This window comes from Pomacea canaliculata, linkage group LG3 (assembly GCF_003073045.1).
Source record: "Pomacea canaliculata isolate SZHN2017 linkage group LG3, ASM307304v1, whole genome shotgun sequence".
In the NCBI taxonomy this organism is placed as follows: Eukaryota; Metazoa; Mollusca; class Gastropoda; order Architaenioglossa; family Ampullariidae; genus Pomacea; species Pomacea canaliculata.
The window spans coordinates 22,063,979-22,078,960 of record NC_037592.1 but is presented as its reverse complement, the minus strand read 5'-3'; the positions used below and the strand labels follow the sequence as shown (position 1 = coordinate 22,078,960).

The window sequence follows — 14,982 nt, the reverse complement described above, 5'->3', positions numbered from 1 at the left end:
TCAGGAAGTTTTAAAAATATTTTTTTTAATCCGACATCATTATCTATCCTGTGCAAATATGTCACTGCAGAAAAACGTCCTGCATATAAGCTCGTGAGTAGACTCTTAGCTTCCTTGCTGACTGACACGAACACGGTGAGTGCGTGTGCGAGTGTGGGAACCTATATATGCTATCTTTATTTTTTTTTTTCTTCTGTCCTATGCACGACTCTTCAGTCAGATGTCGTGGTCCGCACATTGAAACTTCACTGGAGTTAGAAAAGACAAATACAATTGAGGAGCTGATGTAGCTTCGTGAATCTCTCTTTAAAAAAAAATGATAATGATTGTATCAGAACAGGTGGAAAAAATAATTTCTTTCTACATCTTGATTTGCCATTGGATTCTCTGGTCTTTGGGTATGCAAGGTGGGAGTGACTATTTTCTTGTAACGAATTAACGATTTTAGATGTTTCCTTCCGTGCATCTCCTCAATTTCCTCCTAAGCGTAGTTTTTTTCTATTCTCAATTCTTTTCCATGTCTTTTAATATTTTAATGAGGCGTTTTTTATTCCTTGTTCAGACTTTCAGGTGGTCTCCCTTCTGGCACTGACCGCTGATGTCGCGGGCCCGGATGGAGCAGAGGTGGCAAGAAGGATGAATGTCGGGCTATCAACCTTCTAATTTCTTCGCTCTTCATACTATTTCCGTAAACATGTAGCATCGATGTCAGCTATCTCCTGTTGATGTCCCAGCATCAGAGGTCTCGTGCTCCACTGGTCGAAGGCACGTGCATCAACAAAACCAGACATACATGCGATTTACGAATATCAGCCAAACACGAAGTTGCCATGAGCATCGAGGTCTCCCGCCTGAGGGTTCATTGGCGTAGTCGTCTCCAGGCGTTATGTACAGTACATGTCATCTATGCAGGACATGGTTTTGGAGTGCACATCTAAAAAATATATTTTTAATTTCCCGATTTGGTTTCAAATACCCGCGAAACGTTAGGATGGATGGGTTGGCGATGGAGTACGGGCTAGGGATAGTCGAAGACGTCATAGAAATGACCTATGACCTTTTTCCGTGGGTACCGTTGTCCCGGCTTTCCGACTGCAATGTTTCTGTAATAATTACAATTAAATCAAGAGATGGAAACCTAACAGACGATAAGCACATCCGGCCAGCTTGTCGAGAGTTTGAGAAACGTTCAAGGAAGTTTGACAAAATGTCTTTTCTTTCACAATGCGAGGAAGTCAAACTTTCGCTGTTCGGCGGGAAAGAATGGATTCAATCTGGCGGAGGGAGGTACATGGGGGTATATGTGCAGCTGCTTACATCCAGCAGGTCGAACTATTCTTTACTGCCATAATCTGATAGTTTGGCCTCTCTAAACGAAACGCACTTGAGCTCGCACGAGTGTGGCGTCTGGTCTGTGGCCACCTGATGTGCGAGTTATCTGTCGACGGTCTCATGAGTCACTTGCCCTTTCCTGGTCACACTGTCGATCTTGAAAATCTTTGACAAGAGTCCAGTCACATGGAACTTTTTTGACACATTCACCAGTAGTCAGCAAAATGGCTTCCACCACTGATGCTGCAGCGGCTTTACTTGAAGAGCTTAGTAGACTGCAGGCAGCACTTTCATTTCCAACCAGATTATGAGTTTTGACCACTTCCTGTGTGCTGCCATTCACCAGAATGCCTATAATTTATTTCTCTACCCTCTATCAAAGCGCCAATTCGACAAGCAGGTCAGAATTGTCTCGCAGAACTAGTGTTCATTAAGAGATTAGCTGGACCTTAAGGTCTATATCACTAAGGACAGCATCAGAAGGATGATGGCCGCACATATTCTCTCTAGGGTATTCACACAGTGCTTCTAATGGAGGCAATAAGCAGCGACAGTCGTCATTCACATCAATCAGAAAGTGCAAAGGTAGAGAAGAAGGGGGGGAGGGGAAGAAGAAAAAGATGTGAGTGCTAAACATAATAAACACATGCTCTCATCTCTCATTATCACATATACATATCACACCCATCTACATCCATAACAAAAAACTTGGACACAAGCTAAAGTCAAACCCTTTTAATTTCGTTCCTTTCCACACGAATTTCCCTTCTTTTATTAAAAGAAATTCAGAATTACTTTAGTTTGGTAATATAATACACAGACTGGCAGCTAAGGTACAGGTTCTTCTGTTGATTGCAGAGCTTACAAAAAACGAAGCATTAACAGCAATATTAACAAAAAAAAAAAAAATTTGTCAAACACTACTCTGTTGATAATGGTGTATACAACAAACTGCATCTTAAAACAGCATAAAAGCAGCAAAATAAACTAATCTCTCTACAGTGAGCAAAGGTTGGAAGCTGAAACTATAGCACTAATGTAACACCTAGTCCGGTCAGCATCAAAAGGACACGTCATAACGTAAAGACAACCTGACGACATGGCAATATTTTTTGCTCCCTGTTCTCCAAATAATGGCTGTGTGCATGATCAGATCAGATCAGATAAGGGTATAATTATGAGGTCTAGCCAGGAAAGGTGTAAAATCTAAACTTACATGTGATAGACTTGCAAAGGGAAAGTGGTGCTTTAGAAAATGTAAAATCCTTTGGCAACTCTGTCACAATAAAAAAAATCTACTACTGCCAGCATTGGCTATTTTAGTTAGAAAATGTACTGACATGCAGTGAGATAGACCCAATGCAGACTAGTTTTGCCAATACCAGAGAAAAGTATTTAAAGTGCATGAAAAATCTCTGGTGCTGTAGGAACCACAAAGATATATATATATCTCTGGAAAAAAGCAATAAAACAGGAAATGTTAATCACTTGATCAGTTCTACATGGGCACGTGTACAAGTACATGTGTACATGCACAACTACAGGGCAATCAAATTATCACACTATTGTTTCAGGCCTAATAATATCTAACCAGAGTATAATCAATTACTTTAAAAATCCCTAATTTAAAATCCATAACGTCTACATACTGATTCTTCAAGATGCCTTTATATTTTCTGTTTTGATCTTAGAAGTCTGTCACTATACTCATGCATGGTCTGGGCTTTATGTAAAGAATACAAGCTACACTGACTGCATTTCAGTAACAAGATAACCAGATCATCAAATTTTCTGCAGTTATAAATCCAATTTTAGCTGCTATACAAGAATAATCTGCACCAGTATTGAAAAAAAGAAGAGCGTATTTGAAAGTTTTTCCTGACTAGATACTGTTTTTGCAACGTTTTTAAACCTTTCCAAATTGTGAAATACTGTCTCAACACAAATTCTAATATTTTAAAAAATGTTTGCAGTGTTTAGATTTTGGCATAGTCATATGGAAGACAGTTTTATTCAATAAACTATTGACTTTTGTTTTTTTAATTTAGATCATAAAAGTGTGTTTCACAATGACACTTTGCAGATCACATAAAACTTTTAAGGGTTATGGACTAAGTTTACACGCAATCTTCTGCACTGATATAAGAAAAATCACAGATGTCAAATGGAGAAGTGTATAACAAATAGTGCCTTCAAAACATGATAAAGAAAAACTAAACCCAAGGAAGTGTAAAAATAATAGCTGGCCGTGACAAGAAAACACCATACCTGGACGGCAGGCAGATGGACTGACAGGACAAAAGAAGTCAGAAAATATACTTTACTGTCTCGACAGCTCTGTGCTGGAAAGAGGGCATGCAATCTCACTGGACGGACAAAACTAAAATAAGAGTGAACAGTGGACTGCAAACATAGTGTTCTTAACCTTCACATTTTAAGAAATGCTCTCTTGATAAAACTTAAAACGATGACTGATGTTCCCATAAGAGAGTAAAAAAGCTCTCACAATCTGAACCCATTATTTCACATCCTCTTTACGGCAAATATCTCACCCAGTAACAAAAATCCCAAATAATTTCACTTGGATACATGAAATTGAGTAAGCATTACCATGAACTGCTAAAGGAGAGATGATCTGTCCTGCATGCAAGAAGCGATGTTATGGTGGAAATAATACTGCAGCAGTGCATCCAAATCCACTGGAGGTATTTCAGTCACTGACAACTTCATGATATGATGATGGTGGAAAATCTTGGTTTGTTGTGAGACAACATTTAATCACCATATTAAATCCTGGTTGCAGATTTTAGTGGTATCATGGACCGCATAGCTCCAGAGCTGCTCCAAGGAATTACCAACACACCAGATTTAACACGAAACATTTTTAAAAAATAAATTTTATCATGTGCATCAGAAGTCTAATTTCACTAGAAACACCACAGGCACCCACCCATACACAGAGAAGTTTTGACAAAAGGCGAATATACTAGAGAACAGAGATCATTAGAACTATGTAACCTTATGCAAAACTAAGTAGTCATTAAAATATTTTCATTAAAAGTTACTTTAGAGTAAATATTTATAGTAGAAACTGTTTTTGACAACTTTTCTCGCAATTGTTGTGAAATGCCAATTTTATTCAGATATTCTATGCACCAACCAAGCTTTATTTAAAAAAAAAAAAAAATTAAAAAGTTAAAAACCCAGATGAAAATAACATCACTGCAAAAGAGATCTTGACAGTATGATGCCTTTAACTACGTCTACATATGATGAAGGGAGATTCCCCCTCCCTGCCCCAAAAGGAAGGAGGCAACACCACAACTGTTATCATGGAAAAGATGCTATGCCACAGCATTCTGGAGAACTGCAAAGGGATTTTACTATGATACGAAATGAATTACATGCTATACAAGCATTAAGGCTGGTTAATGTTAAATCATGCTGATGACTCAAGTTGTAAAGAATTACTAAGGAAAAGACTTCAACTACAAGATGCTGGTGCATATTCAATAAAACTTAGACTGCAGAGAAAATATAACCACATTTCACTGAATAATACAAACAGAAAAACAACTGTTTACTTTTTAATCTCCAAAGCACCTCTAAGGGTCACAGATCATCCATCACCAGATGACACTAAGAAAACTAGGTTTCAGCTTTTAAGCCACCATTCACAGGTGAAGCAACCAAGTTCCAGTGCTTGCTGGTAGAATCACTTTTAGACAGAACTGTGGTAACAGGTAAAAATGGCAAAACATTGGACGTAAACACCAAAAACAAATTAGTAAAGTGGATTAAGCTTTGCTGACTGCCGAGGAAAAAAAGCAGCTTGAATACCCATGCACCTGCTCTGTACAAAATATACAAAGTTTCTTACCTAACATATACAGTTGAGCAGGTAAATGTCTATATATAGTCATACATGTATACACATATATACTTTATATGACAGTCTGTAGCAAAATACAAATAATATGCTGGACGACAATACATCTCACTGGTTGTTATTTTTTATGGGTAAATATGTGCTATATGTATAGTTCTATGTGTGTACAGGCAGTTGTTTTACAAGAATACCTACTGTTCTCTTAATATCATCCATAATGGCACCATTGCGCAGTAAAAAAAATAATGTGAGTTATGGAAGATGTACACAGTATATACGAAAGTTTAACACCAATGTGAAAATGAAAGACAGGGTGCATTAAGAGCTGGTGAACAGCACAAGCAAAAGTTTCCTACAATCATAAACAACAGCTTAAAAGCATCAAGATCCTGAAAACGAAACTGGTCCACATGTATAAAAATACGGAATTGATTTTACTTCTATTCTTTAGATAAAAGCATTCTGCATACACTTCGCTTATCACTCATAATGATAAGCTTCTTTGACACTACACTGAGTTGTCACTGACTACACACAATGTTGTAGCCAATTGCTAAGGGCGCCCAATTCTAGGTGTTTGTTAAAACAAATGTAGAATTTAGCATAATAGACAAGGCACACTATTTCAGACAACAGGCAAAGGCAAATGTTTGATCAGCTGTTTGTCTGCAGCCTCCCCGCCCTCACCCATCCTACAGCTCTTGCACAAATATAGCCATATAACACAACATTTACATCAGTGGATGAGCATTACAATAATGAGTACTATAGTTCTACCAAAACAGCAAATCTGTTGGCTTCTGCTGCCTTATCTGTGTCTCCATTCAGGGAAATAAGCAATGCCATTAGATTGTTTCCTATGTTGTGTGGATATCTGATCAGAGACTAGCTTTCTTGTCAACAAATCATTAAAACACACACACACATACACAGCCATAGCTCTCTCCTTAGCTTATCAGCAACAGAAGCAAAAGGATGACAAAGGAAAGCAATAAGCCTTTCCTGGAAAAGTTTACTAAAAAAAAAAACACAAAAAAAAAAAAAAAACACGTATGCTTGATGGTACAAGACAATAAATTTAACGGGAGAAAATGAGAAGCTGTTTTACATTAATTTCTTATTTCTATTAACTTACAGAGATCTTTGCCTAGTCATGCTGTATCTGAGAATGACAATACAATACTTTCAGTAAGTTTGCGACTAGTCTTGATCAAACTCTGTTTAACTAAGGTCTTCTTACTCAGCCATCTTTAATTATTACATCTGACCGAATAATGTTATAATGCTGCAAATGACTGACACTGAAGAATGCTGACTGCAAGATGTATTAATAGATGATAGACTAGAAGTCTTGATTACATCGTGTACAACATCATAACATATATATACACCTGTGCTGCATTGTGTACTTCTACAGCTCCATCATCTCCAAAGCAATCGTGCACATAAAGTACCATCACAGATCTGTGAAAGTTTTCTGTTGGTGTACTTCTTGAATTATTTGTTCAATGTTGATGCTGGAAATCTAACACTTCTTAATCTCCTGGATGTTAATTCTGATTTAAATATTTTTGACCAGAGAAGCACAAGTTCAACAAAGTAATGATGGCTCTCTGCCTGGCTGGATTTCATTTATGTCATGTGACAAGACTCCAGTATCACAGAAATGTGCTTCTGTATAAACAGAGCCCCTGTAATGTGGTAGGCAGCAGGGATTAGTTTGGAGACCTAGTTTTTTTTCTTTATACATGGCAGATTGGTATCAACATAGCTTAAGCCACAATGTTTTGTAGTTCGAAGAACACAGTAGGGTTTCCAATAGGTCTATCTCGCATTTCTTCCCCTCTGTTCCTTAAGAAATCATGGTCTCTTCATAGACACTTGTCCATGTCTCCCTCCTGTTGTCTATGCTAGACTTTTCAAACAGCTGTTTGTCAAGTGGTTTAAAGATAGATCATCCAAAACTCCATCTAGTGCATATAACTGCCATCAGAATGATGGTCTGGAAGAAACGCCCACACCAAAAAAAATTCTATCAATTGCACTTGTGGTTATGGATGTTTGTAGGCTTTCAGTTGCAAAGAAAAATACCTGTCACAAGGACACCAAACAATTGAATCAAAAATGTCTCTATATTGCTACTTCAGAATTTCTGTGGAGTTAGCCTTTCAGTTTCTGCCCAGTGTTTGCTCAGATCCATGATGAAGACTCTGTCCTTTGGATGCTTTACTAATTCTTTTTCCTTCCTATGTAGTGCATTTCCTGGCCATCAACAGACCAGAGATGCTTGCATCTTCACTAATGCATTGTAAGACAAAGCAACAACCTACAGTCTGTGCAACTGGATGAAGTACTCCCTGCTGGCTGGGCATTGGATTCTTGTTGTCTAATGAACCCTCCCTTTTGGTGCACTGTTTCAGATGTAGCTACTTGCACTACACAAGACATGGCCACCATAATACCATACCAGCTTACCCAGCACATGGTTTTCAAGAACTCTCTGGTCAACACAGGTGTTTAAGGAGTTTAAGCAGATGTGGTTTCAGTGCTGTGTCATGATTAATGTAGATAAGACTGTGGTTGCCTCTAAAAAATAATTACACATTATTATAATCTAATCCTTACCACTCAGAAGGCAAACAGATAAGACAGAAAATAAACACCTGTTCTGAAGGATGAAAGACTTGCAAAATGTAAACACGTGACGCAGGTTGCAAGTGAACATTCTGCACTGCATACAGTCCAAATAATCTACCACTTATTAATAATACAAGGAACATTTTCAACAAAGAGCCTTTCTCTATAATGATTATGTCATATACAACTGCCAGGCGATGAAAATTTACACGCTCCTGCCTAGATGGAAAAAAGTCTTTAAAAAATTAACCTGTCAACATGCTGCAGCTGCCAAATAATACAGAAGTGACACATCCATGCTAACTGGCGCATTTACTTTTATACAACATAAGTCTCAACAGTGCATAACAAGACACTGCAGAGAAAGGGAGGGGCAATATGCAGAAGCTAGAAAAAAGGGCAATATTTACAGACATTAAAAAAATGCAAAAATTGCATGGTAGGAATAGGGCAGCTTCTTAAAAGAAAATTCCATAACAGACACGCACTACCTCTCCCATCACCTCTCATTATCATGACTTTACATACCAATTTATCTACACAACCACTCAGACAGCAGTTTCAACCCTGCTGACACCAGTCTTCTGTGTAAGAAATCCTAGATACTCTGTGATCATGATGCAACTTTCTCCTGTAAAACTTTGTCCCTTCCCTGTAAAATTCAGGACAGCATAGGAGGCATTTGCATTTTATCGAATTCCCCTCACAAAATGCCAGGAAAGCAACAACTATAAGATTTTCCCCCAAATGTTTTCCACAGATTTAAGAAAAAAAAAAAATCAGCCATGACTAGTCATTGGAGTGCTGTTTTTGTTCTCTTATAGGCTAGGATTAGTGAATTACATAAACAAGCAATCAGCATTACATTCATACAGCTATGTCTGTACAATATCATTGAATTATTTTCCCATTTGAAAATGATATTAGCATGTACAAGACAGTGGCATTCCATGTGGTCTTGGATGGCACTGTTATAATGAAATCTGAGAAGACACTCACTACAAAGTGTGACCTGTTATGTTATTTTATAAAATGTACTACAACACTTCTTCAAAAGTGACGATGATTGGTTGGTTGCTTGCATTTTATGCCATGCCAGCAACTATGCCTATATCATGTCGAGAGAAGGTAATGAAATGTTAAAAGGTCGAAAAAAACCCCAACAAAAAATAGCTAGAGGAAAAAATGAAAGGAAAAAGGAATGAAGTGTTTATGAACAGGAATGAAGAGGGCAAAGATATGATAGCTTACAGCCAGACTCTGATGAATGTCTTTTGCAAGCATACATTAAGCACCATTCACTAATGGTATGAGAAGACCCTAATTAAAGACATTACACGAAGCACTTTCCACTAAGTGCGTCTTGATGAACAAAATGTAGACACGCTCTAGCTGCTTTAAAGTGTATCATGACTGCAGTAAAAATGAGATGAAGTCAAAACAGACTGAAATAATCGTAAGATCATACACTGCTCTTCCATCGCAGTATACCATGTCATGATATGAGTGTTTCACTCCGATATTTGGGCATCAGTGGTTTAGAAAATCTTCCTAAAAGCAGCATCCTTCATACTTCAATGCTGTAAATGAAACAATTCCAAATAATCCAAATACCACTTTTGCTAGGCTGATTTAGAGGAATATCAGAAAAATTGTTCAAGATACTTGCAAATGCATCACTCAGTTCCCCAACCCACACAATGCAGGAAACAAATGTTTCAGCCTTGCATCTTCCACAACTCACATGTTAAGCAACAAAGTTCTTGCAAGCTTTTCTGTTTTGTGCCCAAGCTGATCAAAGCTCTCTCAGGCGAGCAAGTAGCTGTTCTGCTTCAGTTTCTTCTGAACCCTCTGCTTGAACTGTGGTTGAATGTTGTCCAGTTTCTTGAGGTTTAGGCTCACTGGTCTTGCTATCTGCTGGGGAATCGGTTAAATCAATTTCCCGCGTATTGGAATCTCCTCCATACAAGTTCTGTCGTGACCGTGTCCTGGCCAGTTGTGCTCGTCTCTCCGCTAGAACAAGTGTTGAGAATTTAGCATTAGACAAAAACATGAAAAAATAACGTTTTCTCCTTAATTCTTGGAATGAAGGTAAATAAACTTATGTTTTCCAGATGTAAGCCTTAATTTCGTACTGTGATAAGCTTTTTTCCACAGCTATCGTGCCCTAAATGGATCAAAATTTTAACTACTATCCAAATATTTCAAACAAAACTTTTCACAAAAATGACATTTTCAATGTTCACAGAATTGAAAAGATATGCCTAAGATATACCTATTTCAAACACCATAGCTAAGATAGTAAAACCACACATAAACAGAATTTATTATAAAACATCTACATTTGGGCACACCTGACCTCTCCATGATGTCCTGGAAGCATAACTTTAATTACAAACTTACACTTTAGTCAAGGACAATGTTTGGTGAGTGTGGGGAGGGGAGTGTGTGAGAAAGAGACTGAGAGAAGAAAAGAGAGAAAAAAATGAAGTGATTGGTTTGGCAGAAAAGGGTGGGGAGGAGTACAATTAACTGCTTATAGTAACAATAATGTTTGTTTACAAAATGTCTTTCTCACCAATGAAGATGGGCTCAAGGAATGCACATATATGCAGTTCACAAGAACACACTTGTCAGTAGTCATCAAATGCATATTTCAAATTAATTCACTATCAATCAATTATATATCTCAAACACACACAGGTACACATGAGCAGGCACACTCAAATATATCCTCAAAATATGTCTAAAAATGGGTGATGCGCAAGAAAATCTGACAGCAAGTGAGTGGCATGATTCACTTCTCTTAATAAACACTGCAAGCATTATGTTCTTCAGCATGCATCCTACAACACATAAATGCATGCATTGTGGAACAAAACTACCATTGCCTGTCTGCAATATACTTTCCATTTATAACCTTCACCCATGCATGACCTAAATAAAATTGCACATCAACACAATCATGCATCCATCCTTCATTGCCTGCATAAAGGACACGATGCATGTAGTAAATAATAACTCATATCACAGATTGACACCTTAGCTTATGCACAACTTAGAGACTACACAGTAAACCGGACAGTCCTAAAATGCTGAAGACTTGGAAGATCTCTAAGGTTACAAAAAAAAAAAAAAAAATTCTGTCTGCAATCACACACTATAAACGTACTAATACCTCTCACCATAGATTCTAGTCTTTGTGTGAACACATTTTTTTAAAACAGCAATTAAATTCTTGAAACAATGAAGGAGCTACTTCTGTTTTATCAACACATTTATCTCATGATGCATTAGTCTAAGATAAAGGATGATGATGATAATCTGCATAAAAAGAAGAAAAAAAAAAAGAGAGGTAATATAATTGCTAACAACTCAAAATAAAACCCGTCAAATCCTCTACCCCATGAGAAATAATAATCTTATAATGATTGATTCTGTCTGCATTCATTGACATGAAATAAAAGAAATGAAAGGAAAAAAACATCTCCCCAGAAAAAAGTGAACTTTGTGTCTGTTTCCACAACATTTATAAATGGCATATTGCATTGCATTTAGGTCTGTTTAAGCCAGAGTTGGGGAATGTCTGGCCTGCGAAATCATTTGATCTGGCCCTGCCAAAGCAACTACAGGCAGGACTCCAAATAATTCTGGGAGTTTTCTGTTCATTACAACATAAAATTTAGTTTAAGAAGATACAGACACATGTTTTTCATTATGTGCCTACAGCCTGTCTGCCTGTATTGTGGTGACTCAGAGGACAGTCAGCACCAGAGAGCCTGGCAGCGTACACATTGCAAAAGTGTTAATATACAGAAGGCTAATTTTTAGGTTGATCATTCCATATGGCCCGAAAATGATGTTATAAATATCCCAATAGCCCTTGACAACGAGAAAAGGTTTCCCACTCCTGGTTTAAGCCATAAGCCACTTAACCAACACCAAGCATACCACCCTCAATAATCAGATGACATACTTCCTCGTCCTTTGACAAGATTGCATGAACAAGACAAAAAAAACTGGTTTTATGTTTTAGGCCCTTCATTAACTATTAACTTTTCTAAAGAGGCAATATTGTCATAACAGCTACAATATCTAATTTACATTACAGACAGTGTAGAGGAAGGAAGAAAGAGTGATGAGAAATAATGTTTCTCATCTGTCAGTCCCATCTAGCTGCCACTGGCTTGAGTGCTTAGTATACCACATTTCCTGTATGCCGCCACATGCAAAGAAAATATTGGCCCTATATGTTGCTATACTGTTGTACACTGCAATATACATGTACTATGTATTATGTGCTAAAGCAAAGAAGACTTAGGGGTGGAATATAAAATTAGTTATAGTTGCGCATCAACTATTGTTCTGAAATTAATTCACTTAATAATTGTTAGTTTTACTACACAAGCGTTAGTGACCAAATGCAACAAAAAGATTTCTGCTGCATGATGATACATGAAAACGTGTAATAATAATAATCATAAAGTAAATTTAAATAGTGATTTACTCCACCATTAAAGGCTAGCTCAAAATGTATCACACCATTGTATGCATATGTGTATGAACTGTATTTAATCTACACAACAGTGTGACCAGACACCTTTACATTGAGCGCATCTTTGTGATGCGGATACTAGCGCGCTATAAAACTTCTTCTTCATCTTCTTCATCATCTTCTTCATCATCTTCTTCTTCTTCATCATCATCATCATCATCAACAACAATCATCAATCAATCATCATCATCATCAATCATCATCAATCAATCATCATCAATCAATCATCATCAATCATCATCATTTTACAAGCAGTTCAGATGTTCATGAATAAGTTTTCTTCAGTTATCAAATAAATGATGGCACATTTTTTTAACTCTTAATTTTACATCCAAATCATCCAATTTACTGGGGTACACAAAAAAAAAATAATTAGCAAACATGATGAACTGCACAGAAACAAACCCACCAAGACCCACACTCTGTACAAAATGTTGGCTAAACAGATGCACAGTCCCACACACATGCATGTACATGCAGTCATAGAAACACATATCAGCCTTTATAAAAACAACATACAAACAACTGGTGTTTATCCACAGCTACAAATAGCTTTAAATATTTATGCCTGAAGCAATGCTGCATATTAAACTTTTAAAATTTCTATAGGATGCTTGGTACAAAATCCTAAATCTGAAATCAGAAGTTTGTCCTTGTAAAAGTGCACTGTTTGTATAAAAATTTTGATTGTATGTACCTTCTAGTCAAACGAACTTAAGAACTTTAAAGAATTTGCCAGATCCCCTTCTATCACTTCTAAATGCCAGTTCAGCCATGCCTCCTTCATTATGAATGTGTATGCCATTACGAAACAGAAATTCTAACAAATCTCTGGAGAACTATTCAAATGAACTTGCAATTTCTAATTGATTGACAGCAGAAAAGCTAAATAGAGCTATATAACATGTAAAATACTACAAATTCTCTGAAAGCTAAAGCACTGCCAACAAAACATGCTCTACCCAAACAAGAGCATGCCACTGAAGAACACTTATAACATTACTAGATCCGTTGCAAGAACTCAAAGATAGGTAGTAATTTCAATCTGCCTTCCAAAGGACTTTGTAGATCTCAACAGTTCTCTTTAACAGCTTAAACTAGAAATGAAAATAAGAATAAAAATTGAAGTGCTTCATCAACTGAAATGGCAGCGTAAAACTTCCGAACAAAATAGCTGGAAAGGATTTATTTTGATTTTCCTCATTTTGCTTTACACTGAGTATGCACATATAAATCATAACTTTCAAAGCCATTAAATATGCAGATGACAACAACCTGAATGTCACTCTACCAACTGTTTTCTCCATATTAGTGACAAAAATCAAGTTCCCTTTAGAATCATCAAAAATATCATGAGAACCATAAGGAGGCCAATGTAACACTAAGGAGAACATGACAATTAGAGAAATGACAAACTGGTGATGTTAACTTTCAGATTTTCAGCAGTTTTAAACTCTAGTATTGTAAAGGCATTTAACATAAAACTACTCAGGTATCATTCAAACCTTTTTTGTGCGTTGTACGTTTCACATGCCTTTTCATGCATCACAGCAACAGAATCTATGGCATGCCAACACATAAGTACCATAAAATCTGTTTGGATTGATTAAACGCTACAAAAGCTGTTACTTGCCAGTCATTACAAATTTCTTTCTGTAGACATACACATCTAAGTTTTATACAGGTTAAGAACTCTTTTTAAATGAAAGAACTAGTGTAAACAATAAATGTTACTTTTAATAATATTTCAATGTTAGAGGTTTTATCATTTATAAAGCAACGTAAAGTCAGCTGTAAATGACTTGCTGTAGGTCTTTATGAAGCTAACTAACAGATTATATATATATACACACACAGTGTACAGACGATGTGCATGCTTGTCAACACACGAATGCCATTCATTATGTGGCAAATACCATGCACTGACACAGTGATCACCTAGGCAAAGGAAGAGGTGCTGCTGGTGCGGCCTGAGCGAGATCGTGACAGATTTGACATCCGATCTGTTGGTGAGTTTTGCAAAATGCAAATCACATATTATGAAGAAAATAAAGCAGCATTAGTGAGAGTCTGCACAACTTCTGAATTCCCAGCTACTTAGAAATAAAGCTTGGCTCTTAGATCTCAGCTGAAATGTCTTTAATTCACACATGTTGGAATCAAATTGGCATCACAGACACATAAAATGGTTCTGATTTAGGACTTTGTGCTGAAATGCACTTGGCTCAGTCCAAAAGAAAAAAAAAGCAAAACAAAACAAAGGAAATCCCTTTAAATGATGATCTCCCCCGATGAATAATGGCTTGAGCTAAAATTTTCTCCAACATTAAAGAAATTAATGGGCAATGATCTGGACTTCCAAGTTATACAATAACTACCTCTGGATCACTTATTTTTGTGAGTTGCATTGCGTATTTGCATTGTACTGGTCACAGCTGAATTAGTTTTTTCAAGTAATTCAGCAAAAATAATGCTATTGCTAAATAGGTGAGAAATAAAACTGTTTTACGAGTCTGAACTTGTGGAATGAGTGGGGTAATACAAACTGTAACTAGGTGATAAGTAGGTG

General features: G+C 36.9%; 1 protein-coding gene across 1 annotated transcript in view; it reads right to left on the bottom strand.

The window, feature by feature from the left end:
• Positions 1-2,052: 2,052 nt before the first annotated feature.
• Positions 2,053-14,982, bottom strand: part of LOC112560687 (protein diaphanous homolog 2-like) — a 43,694-nt gene continuing 30,764 nt past the window's right edge. The window contains 2 exon segments of the mRNA XM_025232704.1: positions 2,053-9,871; positions 11,835-11,843. Of these exon segments, the coding sequence (XP_025088489.1) occupies positions 9,654-9,871; positions 11,835-11,843 (227 nt within the window). The 3' untranslated portion in view covers positions 2,053-9,653.